Source organism: Aedes albopictus, unplaced genomic scaffold, assembly GCF_035046485.1.
Source record: "Aedes albopictus strain Foshan unplaced genomic scaffold, AalbF5 HiC_scaffold_360, whole genome shotgun sequence".
NCBI lineage: Eukaryota > Metazoa > Arthropoda > Insecta > Diptera > Culicidae > Aedes > Aedes albopictus.
The window spans coordinates 13,485-26,034 of NW_026917156.1; the positions used below are offsets into that span (position 1 = coordinate 13,485).

The 12,550-nt window shown below is 47.0% G+C and overlaps 2 protein-coding genes and 1 long non-coding RNA gene across 3 annotated transcripts; 1 reads left to right on the forward strand and 2 right to left on the reverse strand.

Moving 5' to 3' along the window:
- Window positions 1-1,685: 1,685 nt before the first annotated feature.
- Window positions 1,686-8,258, reverse strand: LOC134284626 (uncharacterized). Its single transcript, XM_062843615.1, has one exon. The coding sequence runs from the start codon at window positions 8,256-8,258 to the stop codon at window positions 1,686-1,688; it is 6,573 nt and encodes a 2,190-aa protein (XP_062699599.1).
- Window positions 8,259-10,079: 1,821 nt separating this feature from the next.
- On the forward strand, window positions 10,080-11,383 carry LOC109402079 (mitochondrial amidoxime-reducing component 1). Its single transcript, XM_019674692.3, has 3 exons — window positions 10,080-10,234; window positions 10,312-11,176; window positions 11,233-11,383. The coding sequence occupies exons 1-3, from the start codon at window positions 10,225-10,227 to the stop codon at window positions 11,336-11,338; spliced, it is 981 nt and encodes a 326-aa protein (XP_019530237.2). The 5' UTR covers window positions 10,080-10,224; the 3' UTR covers window positions 11,339-11,383.
- Window positions 11,384-11,421: 38 nt separating this feature from the next.
- On the reverse strand, window positions 11,422-12,544 carry LOC134284627 (uncharacterized). Its single transcript, XR_009995846.1, has 2 exons — window positions 11,809-12,544; window positions 11,422-11,741 (listed from the first exon to the last, which is right to left on the reverse strand). It is a non-coding gene; the product is annotated as an uncharacterized LOC134284627 (long non-coding RNA).
- Between the last annotated feature and the right edge of the window lie 6 nt (window positions 12,545-12,550).

The following is a 12,550-nucleotide window of genomic DNA, read 5'->3' on the forward strand; positions in this document are numbered from 1 at the left end:
CCTTCAAAAACCTTCAGCAATTCGATCGGGGGTCCTAAAATATCGACCTTTAATTAGGCCAGCGTCACGAAACGTTCCTCTTGCTCCGCCATTTTTTCGATTATTGACATGTTTTGAATTATCAGTCGATACACTCAAAATTTATTTTCAGCTAATATAGGATGTAAATGTATCATTTTTAGATTTCATAGCTGTGGGACGATTCAAATATTACGTCCATCATTTTTTGGGATTTCTAGACCCCCCCTCCCCCCTCTGTCACGCTATTTTCCTATACCTTATACACGTACTGTCACACTTTTCTAGACCCCCCCCCCCTCCCCCAAATGTTGGACGTAATTTTTGAACGTTCCCTGTGCATATGGAAAATATGTGCAACACAATTATTTTCAATGCAAGCACTTTACAATCTTAATGCCGCACATAAAATGGGGATTTTTTAAACAGATTCGCTTTATCTGATTTGCGCACATAAAAAATAATGGAGTTTTCATTTCAGTGTATATTCGCACTGCGATATAGGGTACTGCAAGCACCTGATGAGCTTGTTTACTAGGTGTTAGAATTTTTAACGAGCGGCGAAAGTTAAATTTACGATTTCTATCCCGAAACCATTATGGTACGGAAATATCAATTATAGGTATTCAACTCTACTAGTACAAAACCAATCGTCTAATTACCGTTTTACTGAAATTATATCGGAAAACAGTTTTGCCGGATCTCCGCCAGAGACTAAGTCCATGTAAACAAGCTCGCTGAACTGTCAGTGCACGGCTTCGTGACGTCATCTTGCAGTATCCTATGTGCGGACATTGGTTATATTCGAGAAGAATTTACCGTTTATTGGAACGTGGTCGATTGGGTTTTCTGTTTGATGGTCGGGTGATCTCCAGGTGGCTTTGTGAATATCTTTGCGTGGGAAGAAGGTACTTCGGACTACCATACCACGGGAGGCTGCAAAGTTTACGCATCGCTGGCCGTGCAGGCTGTTTCGCCCGATTACCGGTCTCTACATTTCCTCCCTTCCTACCTGCGCGTTCATGTCGCCGACAACGGTTTTCACGTCACGCGGCGAGCAACCATCGTATGTTTGCTCTAACTGCGCGTAGAACGCTTCTTTCTCGTCATCAGGTCTCCCTTCGTGTGGGCAGTGGACGTTGGTGATGCTGTAGTTGAAGAAACGACCCTTAACTCTTAACATGCACATTGTTGCGGTGGATGAGACAGCAGGAATTTTCGGACTCCTTTCTAGCACACCCGATTTTTTAGGATGATGCTTTAAGCTGCGGATTTTATTATGTCGGTTAGTTTGTCAATTATATGGTCATTTTAATAGCCACTTACGGTTATAGTCCTTTTTTTATGTGTCAACTTCCTGTTGTATGTCTATCCGCAATCAATTTTGTCTATCTGTGTTTAACAATTTCAATTAGTGGTAATCCATTTATGTGTTTAATAGTGTGTACTTACATGTTCATATGTTCAATAAATGTAAGAGAAACTTATATTTTAATGTGTATTAAAGAAACGAAAAGAGAAATACTTTTAGCCACGTTATAGCAAGCAAGTAGTTTTTTGTCTTTTTGCTGTTGTTTTTCCCATTCCCACCGTTGACAGCTACGCTGACCACGGGCACGGTATATGAGGTATCGTCTTCGTTGACCACGGTAGTGGTAGTGCGCATGTTAGGCCTGTTCAGGAACATTCCCCGACCCGTATTGCTGCTGGTCTTCCTCAGCCATACTTCTAACAGCCACATCAAGGACTGCCACTTTGGTAACTGGACGCCGGAATATTCCCTTAACAGTCTGCACCTCTACTGCTCGAATTCTACCATCTTTTCCAGGAGATACTTTCACGATCTTGCCACGTAGCCAGCTGTTTCGGACGCCTTCGTCGACAATGACTACCAGGTCTCCAGCTTTCACTGGTGGGGTATCGTCGAACCATTTTGTACGACGACAAATCGTTGGCAAGTATCCCTTGATCCACTTTTGCCAAAACTGATCCAACAGGCTCCGTATTAGATTCCAATTAGCTCGCAATGTTGGCCCAGGATTGTCTACCGGGTCCTGTGGAGGTTGTACTACACTGCTGGAACTCAGCATCAAAAAGTGATTCGGCGTGAGTGCTTCGTCATCTTCAGCTCCCAGCGGAACGAATGTCAGAGGCCGAGAATTAACGATTCCTTCTACTTCTGTCAACAACGTTTGGAACGTCTCTTCATCCGGTGTTCTGCTGGTTGATAGCGTCTCTAACGAGGTTTTGACGGTTCGCACCATTCGTTCCCACACACCACCCATGTGTGGGGCAGCGGGAGGGTTGAACCGCCACTGTGTTTGACGGTTGGTGAATGTCTCAGCTAAGGCACGATTCACTGCCGATGCTTCCGCCTGCAACTCCTTGCTTGCTCCAACGAAGTTCGTGCCCTGATCGCTGTATATCTCCTGCGGGGCACCTCTTCTCGATATAAAACGCCTTATTGCCATTTTGCAGGATTCGGTGGACATAGTACATGCTACTTCTAGATGGACAGCCCGAATGGTTAAGCATGTAATGAGGACCACCCATCTCTTCACATTGCTCCTGCCGACTCGGATGAGAAAGGGTCCACAGTAATCGATACCGATGAAGGTAAATGGTCGAACATACGGAGTTATTCTGGCAGCCGGAAGGGGTGCCATTCGTGGTGCTTTTGGAACAGCGCGATACACAGCGCACCATAAACATCTCCTCGCAACCATCCGGACAACGGTTCTTACATTGGGTATATGGTAAATCTGGCGGAGTTCGTTGATCACGGTTTCTCCATAACCGTGTGCGTATCGCTGATGGAAATGTTCCACAAGTAATATGGTGAAACGATGCGATTTCGGCAAAATTACAGGATACTTTGGACCATACGGGATGAATTCAGCAGCGCCAATCCTACTTTCGATACGTAGCACCCCGTGCTCATCAAGAAATGCCGACAGCTTTCGTAATGGGCTCCTCTTTGCCAATCGTTTAGTCTGTTCTGCTGGTAGATGCTGGTTTCTGCGGATCGTTGTCAATTCCTCCTGGTACTCTTCGGATTGTACTAGCTTCCAAAGAACGATTTCTGCTTTCAATAACTCTCCTCTTGACAGGGTAGTCCCATCACCAGGCTCGGTAGATTTTTTCCTACAGCGGTCGATGAACCGAAGAACGTAGCCAACCGTTCGCAGCAGCCGTTGAAACTTGGAGAAACGTTTATAGTTGACCAACGAAACTGGATTTGCATGATGGTGAGCGTGCACTGAGCGCATCTCTTCTGGAGTGTCCGGTGGAGAGAACTCTTGATTTGGCCACTCAGATTCGTCCCCGTAGAGGAATTCTGGCCCAATGAACCACAGTGATTCTGAGTTGAAGCAGAGCCCTTTTCCCCACTTCGTAGCTTCGTCCGCGACATTGAGCCGCGTTGGGACCCATCTCCACTCCTCCAGACTTGTTGCGTTCAAAATTTCGCTGACTCTGTATGCGACAAACTGCCTGTACTTTCGCTGGTCTGAACGAATCCAGGACTGAACTGTTTTTGAGTCTCCCCAGATGACACGACGACTGATCGGTAATGTGTGATTCTCCTGAACCGACTTCATCAGTCGAACTCCGATGACTGCGGCTTGCAGTTCTAGTCGAGGGACTGACATTGGCTTCAAGGGGGCTACTTTTGTTTTAGCGGATACGAGTGAACAGCGTACCCGCCCGCGGTCCACAATCCGGAAATAAGCCGCACAAGCATACGCGGCTTCACTCGCATCTACGAATACGTGGAGTTCGAGGTTGTCGAGAGAACGTGGATCATATCCAGGAAAGTAGCAGCGAGGTATCTTCACTTGGTCCAGATTTTGAAGCACTTCAACCCATCGCCGCCAGTTATGAAGCAAATCTTCCGGAATACAATCGTCCCAGTTCACACCGGCTCTCCAAATGTCCTGGATCAAGCATTTGCCTTGTACGACAAACGCGGCCACAAGCCCCAGGGGGTCGAAGATACTCATGACTACTTGGAGAACCTGACGCTTCGTTGGCATAAGCTTTTCTGCTAGTAGCTGCTGAACGTCCGGCCGTAGTCTGAAAGCAAACGTAAACTCATCGTTCTCTGGCACCCACGACAGCCCAAGGACTCGCTCTGAGCTAGTAGCCTTCTCCGCAATAAAGGATTTCGCAACTTGCTCACTTTGTTCCCCGACCCGTCGAAGAACTTGCTCGGAGCTTGAAAGCCAATTCCGTATTTCGAAACCCGCACTTGCATGGATCTTTTTCACTTCAAGAGCTACGCGAACCGCTTCTTCTACTGTGTCCGAACTGTTCGCGTAGTCATCCACGTATGTGTTCTCCACAATTGCTGCAGCAGCCTCCGGATAAACCTGTTTCCATTCCTCAGCATTTTTGTTTTTCACGTACTGGGCGGAGGACGGCGAGCATGTCGACCCGAATGTCGCAACGTCCATTACGTATTCTTGTACAGGATCTTCAGGGTTATCCCGCCACAGGAATCGTTGAGCTTGCCGGTCCTCTGGACGGATGAGGATCTGGTGGAACATTTCTCTAATGTCGCCGGTGATGGCAACCTCTCGCTGACGGAAACGGAATAACACTGACGGTAACGATGTAAGCAAGTCTGGTCCTTTCAGCAGCATTGAGTTCAAAGAAACGCCTCCAGTTTTTGCTGCAGCGTCCCACACAACTCGAACTTTCCCAGGTTTGTTGGGATTTTGCACTACTCCTAGCGGCAAGTACCACACTCTTCTCGGATCACTGTTGCTGATTTCTTGTTCAGTCAGCCTATGAGCATAGCCTTTGGTTTGATAATCGAGCATTTGTTTCCGAACGTTGGCGTATAGTTCCGGCTTTTTCGATAAACTCCGTTCCAGGCACATCAATCGTTTCTCCGCCATGTATCGATTCTCAGGAAACTCGAAGTAGTCGAATTTCCATAACAGCCCCGTCTGGAAACGACCTGATGATGTACGCATTGTTGTAACCTCTAGTATCTCTCGCGAACGTCGATCTTCTTCACCTTCCAGGAGCGGAACGAGAGCGACTCCAACATTCTCTATGGAAAAGAAGTCATTCACTGCGTCATGCAGCTGCTGGTCGCAGGAACACGCGCATATGTGAAGGAGGCGATGGTCTGGGGGGCCGTCGAATCCTTCCACTTTGCCGTATATCGTCCAGCCAAGCCTTGTTTTTGCTGCAACTGGCTCGCAGTATCTTCCTTCGCGTTTCTTCAAAGTCAGCAACAGTTTTGCGTTGTCGGCACCGATTAATATACGAGGAGCCGCAGCAGAGTAGCTATCGACGGGGAGGCCCTGGAGATAATCGAACTTGCTGGCCATTCCCTCATAGTCCAACGATTGTGGTGGAAGATTCAAACTTTCGACAGTCCGCACACATTCTAGCGAGTGCTTTCGATCTTTGCCAGCAGCCGAGATTTCGAGCTGGACGTTTAATGAATCCCATTCAGTTCGCTGGATATTACTGGTCCACTGCAAACACAGAGGTTCTGCTTCTCCTTCCACGCCTAGCTCGTCCGCTAAGCCTTTCTCCATCAACGTGTACGACGATCCATCATCAAGGAATGCCAAAGTGTTGATTGATGCCGTTTTCCCATGTAGTGTCACGGGGAGTATGCGGAAAAGTACCGGACACGGCAGTTGCCGATGAACATTCACGTTCGCTGGCGGAAGAGACGTGGAATGTCCCTTCGATGATGTTGGAACTTCGGAGGACGGTGCATGGGGTTTCCCAGGGTGCAGTAGCTGATGATGCCGCTCATTGCAGTTGCCTTCACCACATACCGTAGCTTTGCATGGCCACTTACCATGAGGAATCAGGCAGCGACGACATAGATTCAACTGCTGCGTAGTCTTCCAACGATTTTCTAATGACAAGTTCTTGAAACTATTACAGTCCCTCAATTTGTGTCCGTCTTTCTTACACATCAGACACGGCTTCGATTGGTAGGTTGAAATTGCACTGCTATCTCCCTTTCGGACCTCATGATTGATTTTCTGGTCCGGTTCTGAAGAATGTGCATTGATGAATCCTTTATCCTTCCCCTTGGGCTTCTCCTGCTTACGAAGCGGTTCTGCGTAGAATGTGACGTTGCTGGCTGCTGACACAATCGTTGTCATATACGTGCCGAAAGCGTTCAAATCCACCACCGGAACTTGTCTTTGATATAGAGCCCAGTCCAGCTTGATGTTGGCCGGCAGCTTCTCCACTAGCTCCTGCAGCAGAGAGGGATTCGACAAATGGGCATCCATACCCATAGACCGCAACTGGCTGCACAAATTCTGCACGACGAGTCCGAAACTGATGAGGCTTTCCAACTTCTCCGCTTTCGGCGCTGGTGTTGCGTGAACTTTGTTCATGAGGCACTTCACAATTAATTCCGGTCGTCCGAAGAGGGTTTCCAAAGTAGCCATAACTTGTGGTACAGATGACGGGTGGTAAAGATGCCCTCGAACTGCCTCCTTCGCATTTCCCTTCAAGCAGCGTTGAAGCCGCATAAGGTTCTCATCGTCCGTATAGCCACACATACGCGTTGAGTTGGTGTAGCTGCTCACGAACAGCGGCCAGTCTATAGGATCCCCTGTGAATTCCGGTAGTTCTTTGGGAACTACGTGTCTTGCGGCAATTTGCTGGGAATTCGGCCCACACACCAGTGATGGAGGATCGTTGGGAATTCTTCTTGACACTGACGGCGTGATGATAGGGTTCGGAACACTAGGCACACTCGCGACGAACGGAATGGAAGCTGCACCACTCGAATGCTGAATTAACGGATTCGAAAAGCTTGACACGAACTGCCGCGACAAATGTCCACCGACAGAACCGACCGAGCACATCGGATTCTGATTGACAGAGTTTAGAATAATAGGTTCGTATTGTCGCGATGGTTGCACATAAGGGGCACCCTGATACGAATAGTCATTGGAGTGGTTGGGAACCCTTGTCATCCCTGCCTGTGAGGCGTTAGAGTTCAATACTGTATTTTGTGACGTACGTATTGCAACACCCTGAGCTAAACCTGCAGCCTGAGTACCTACTGAATAATTGATCGGAATATCTGCCTGCCTAGCTACTCCTTGCCCTACCTGGGACGAATCAAGCAAGTTTGACATACCTGTACTCATAGTGTTACTTAGGCTAGTAGTTACTGCTACCACCGGTGCACTGTTGTTGGTCGGACTTGGATGATGTTGCCCAGACGACGATCGCTTCAAGTTGGCTAGCTGCTGCTGCACTTCGTGTAGTTCTCGCTCTAGGTCTGCTCTGGATTTCTCGCTGACGTGTGGTGCGGAAATGTTCATGGAAAACGTTGCCGGCAGTCCAGCTTGAGGAGGCGGTGGGGGCGAGATTTCGGCTGCTCCCAGAAAGGCTGGGGTGTGGGAGGTCGTCGATCGTGGCGGGGGTAGGCATGCTGGTGGATTTACTGGGTTTTGACCTGAACGGGGAACTAGTATACCCCACGATGCGATGTCGTTACAATTGTACGGTCTGGTAGTTGTTACTGGTGTCGTGCGGGTGCCACTCTGAACAGCGGCATTCGGGAGTATGCTGTCGGTTGAGATTTCGACAGATGCTTCTTTGTGGCCAGCTTCAGTGATTAGCGTGGAACTGATGGGGACTTGATTTGTCCCGGATCCAGTAGCCATGGCTAAATCATGATCCTCAACCCACTTCAGAACGTTGTCGAGATTGCTCCGGGTGCTGACATTGCTTCTCCGGCTCTTACCGTCGTTGGACCGCTCCTCTTCCTGAAGCACTTCGTACTTCTTGCCGAGGTATCTTCTCGCTATCTCCAGTTTCTCCTCCATTATCCTCTTCCTTCGCTCCTTCTCTTCCTCCTGTGCCTTCTTCTGCAGAGCCGCCTCTTCTTCCGCGTGTTCCTTCAGGATCCTCTCCTGAATTTCCCTCTCCTCTTCCAGTCGTAAAAGCTCCAGCCTTCTCCTCGTTGAACTGGTACTGGATGCCCCCGTCCTCACGGATTCCGGGCCTGGAGGAAGTGCGCATGTAGTGCAGGCAAAGCTTCTGTCCTTTACACTACTATTCACCTTCGCACAAGAGAAGTGAAACCACTTCTCACATAGTTCGCACTGTACCATCCACTTATCGGCCACGTCAGGGCGATCACATAGGGGACAGCAACCAGCTGCCGAACTTTCCTCCTCTGTCAGCTGTCGAACGACGCTAGATCGTCTGTCGGATCCCTTCTTCGATCCTAGCATTTCGACAGGCGATGTCTCACTTGTGAGGTTATAACCCTTAAAGTTTGTTGCGGTGGATGAGACAGCAGGAATTTTCGGACTCCTTTCTAGCACACCCGATTTTTTAGGATGATGCTTTAAGCTGCGGATTTTATTATGTCGGTTAGTTTGTCAACTATATGGTCATTTTAATAGCCACTTACGGTTATAGTCCTTTTTTTATGTGTCAACTTCCTGTTGTATGTCTATCCGCAATCAATTTTGTCTATCTGTGTTTAACAATTTCAATTAGTGGTAATCCATTTATGTGTTTAATAGTGTGTACTTACAAGTTCATATGTTCAATAAATGTAAGAGAAACTTATATTTTAATGTGTATTAAAGAAACGAAAAGAGAAATACTTTTAGCCACGTTATAGCAAGCAAGTAGTTTTTTGTCTTTTTGCTGTTGTTTTTCCCATTCCCACCGTTGACAGCTACGCTGACCACGGGCACGGTATATGAGGTATCGTCTTCGTTGACCACGGTAGTGGTAGTGCGCATGTTAGGCCTGTTCAGGAACACACATTCTTGCGTTGATCGGCTGCTACCCGATCACACATTGTCGCATCTTGCCCAACACAATAAACCCTGTTCCCAGTTCATTGATGCCCGCTTTCCCACACTTTCTGTCCAGTCCAGCAAAGTTCCTGCAACGCCACGATGTCGAAGTTGCGGGGATGTAGTTCGTCGTAGATTATCCTGTCACATCCTGCGAAACCTAGTGACTTGCAATTCCATGTTCCAAGTTTCCAATCGTAGTCCTTATTTCGTCGCGTGGTTCTTCGCCGATTGTATCGAGTCATATTTTCTCCTATGTTATTCGCAATGGGGATTTTTACGGGTGGCTTATTGGGCCTACGCCAACACTCCTGTCTCGCCGGAGGGCCATCGTGCCAGTTCTGTTTAACGTCCCAACCAACACTGGGACGACCACGCTGATGGGGCTACCACCTTGGATCTAGCTGGGCGTGGTGCAGCGTTTCTTACTCAGCCGCTGGATGCCAGAAGAGACGCTGTTTGAGCCGCATCTCCTTGGTGAACAGACGCTCGGATCGTACCTCCTCAATCTAGCTGAAGTCAGAAGGACAACAGTGCCCAGGCTGCACTACCAGCTAAACACACAACTCTTAGCTGGCGGTCTTTGTCATCGTTTGACCCGTGGAAGCATGAGGTAGGAACTTGTGAGGACCAGAGCTATATTGGACGCTCTCCTTATCGACTCACCGTTTTGCAGCCCATTGTTGTACATTACTAGACTGGAATTAAGGTCTATTTACTACTCTTTTCGTGGGTATAACAATAGTAATTAGTAGCAAATTCTTAATTATTGGGCTCAAATTACGTTTGAATATCATTTGCCAAATCCATCGCATCGGCTCAGAGCTCCATCCACTACCACCACGACAAAAGATTTGCAAACAAATCACTGCAACTGCGCAGAACAGTTGTTTTTATTTTGACACATTTTTTGCCCACTCAACTACCCGCACATACCACACTTCCACAGTCTGTCACAGAACCTCTACAAAGGCCGGAACCAATATTGCCTATAGATAGAAACACCTCATAGAACGCTTAAGCAGTACAAATCTCCTGCTGGAACTTGTTAGTATGATCCGAGCAGATACCCTTATCTGCTGAATGCTAGTCAGTGTCCAAAGATAGACGACGACGGCTAGAGAGCGTAGGCTAGTCACGCAAATCTCCGTGCGCTTCTCGCACCACCGTTATCAGTTTTCTTCGCTTGCACCGTAAATAATAATAAGTGTTGATTTCGTCGGTTGGTTGTGTATGGTGGTGATTGACGCGAAAGAAACGCGCGCGCATGTGTGAGCGAATCGCAAGATTTGTCTTTTGTTTGCAAAGATCTCGTCGTCGACTCCAGTAGTCGTCCGTTGGTGGTTGATTGGAAGACCTGTGCGAAGTGTGCGAAACGAAAGCGAGAATGTTGTCCAGTAGGTACCATCGGGGTTATATAAATTCAGAATAATTGATTAACGGGCGCACTTTAATTGGTTTTGATTGGTCACAGAACTGGTCGAGGAATTCAACGGCCTTAGTCCGTCCAGGCAGGCCTTACTGGTGGCGGCCGGCGTGGGAACGGTAGCCGTTGGAGCGGTTGGGGCTTATCAGATCAAGAAGAGGATCGAAAACACTCCGCCGAAGATATGGCGCCGAGCTGGAGAGATCAACGAGATCTACGTGTTCCCGATCAAGTCCTGCGCTCCGATCCGGATTAGTCGGGTCAATTGTTCCGATCTGGGACCACAGCGGAACATGTTGCGCGATCGGATCTTCATGGTGACGAATCTGGAGGGCAAATGGGTCACGGCGAGGCAGAAACCGAAGATGGTGCTGATTCAACCGCAGTTCGACGATGGATTCAAGCAGATGACTTTATCTGCGCCGGGTATGGATGACATAACGATCCAGATTGGAAGATTGTTCGAACAACAATCGATCAAGGGAGTGGTCTGGGGTGAAACGGTTCCAACGGTGGACTGCGGAGATGAGGTAGCCAAGTGGTTGTCGACGTATTTGCTGGATAAGCCGGAAGGCTACCGGCTGATGTTTTATCCATTGGATAAGACTTCTCGGAAAAGAAGCGACGAGGATACGGGAGCGCTACAGGATGAAACCAGTTACATGCTGTTCAACACGGCGACAGTGGAGGATTTGAACACCCGACTGGATCAGAAGGTTTCTGTGCTGCAGTTTAGACCGAACTTCGTGGTCAAGGGTCCGCCAGCCTACGCGGAAGATGATTGGCGATGGGTGAAGATCGGAAGCACGGTGTTCAAGTACGTGAAGCCATGCTTGAGATGCGTGTTTACGAATATTGATCCGCAGAAGGGTACCAGCAGTGCGGAGGGGCAGCCGTTGAAGACACTGAAAAGGTGAGAATAATCCGTGGTACACCTAAGATTTGGGTATTAATTGTTCCAACTTTCAGCTATCGACGAAAACCGGAGTTTGGAGAGTCACCTGCATTTGGTATCCATCTAGGTTTGAGAATTCCTGGTGACGTTAGCCTTGGAGATCCAGTGTACTATGGATGATTTTAGTTTGTGTTATTTTATAAAATAAATTGTTAAATTGTTATACACCAGGAAGTTTTCTTTCCAATTGATCACGCCCAAACTACATAACGTTAGAATTTATTTGCATTAAAAAAGCAAAAAAATACTGTCGAGCTCCTTCTGATTTCCGTGCTGAGTTCGATCACGTGAACCAACACACGTCAATCCCCTTCACAACATAAAAATCAATACAAAAGAACATACAGATGTGGCATGGCAACTAGTAGTGACGAATATGACGATGATGGCGGCAGCTCCGAAACGCGGGGGATGTTAGCAACCGACATAGACCGTCTCACCGAGACGAACGGTGCCTTCCTTGCGAATGCCCATCTGCATGCCGACAACGGGTGAGTCCCCTAGACCGGGCTTCTTGCGGTATCTGATAAGAGAAAATTGAGACAGATTTTAGGGGTAATGGACATAGTAATGGAAGAAGATTTACTTACGTTTTCAACGTCTTCAGTGGCTCGCCTTGTGAGCTGGGAATGCCCGTTTCCGGATCGACGTTAGTGAAGATGCATCTGTTGAGAAAGAAGCAGAGATTAATGTACAATTGATAAATTGATATGAACGGGTTACCATAAATGCCGAAACATTTTTCCAAATAGAATGCATTAAAGAAAATAAAGACAATTAGTTAATGCCTCATGAAGTATTACACTAAGGTCCCTAATAAGAAACATGAGCATTCCATCCAGAGAAAAAAAAATCCAATTGCATAATTCGGCCAAATTTATCAGCAAACTTTGAGAGCATTTGAAGCTACGTCGAATACCAAAACGTTGAATGAACGAAACGTGGAAAAGTAAACGAATTGGCAGCATTTAACCCTCTAATACCCATTTTTTTATTTTGATCTGAATATCTAAATATCGTTTTTTATAATTCATTTAATTCATTTAATCATGTTTTCGTAGGTGATCTTTCTAACTCGCGAATTTGTAAATTTTGTTGTTTGATTTTTATATTTAAACATCCTTACACTCTTATATTTTTCTTGGAAGCCTTTTTGGATTACCGATTTTTTAAGGCAAAAACATTTTGAGATTTTAAAGTTATTGTTATTGTTATTTTTCTCTCTTGAAAAAAATATATTTTCCGTGTAACTTTAGAGAAAATAATTTTAGAGTGCATTCAACTCCTTCAATTTCTTTTAATATCAATAGAATGATAACGGAAAAAAATAGA

Excerpts from the sequence above, each read along its gene's own strand:
- LOC134284626 (XM_062843615.1), bottom strand. The coding sequence starts at position 8,258 with ATGCTAGGATCGAAGAAGGGATCCGACAGACGATCTAGCGTCGTTCGA.
- LOC109402079 (XM_019674692.3), top strand. Across the intron at positions 11,177-11,232 it reads CCGTTGAAGACACTGAAAAG|CTATCGACGAAAACCGGAGT; the intron begins GTGAGAATAATC and ends TCCAACTTTCAG.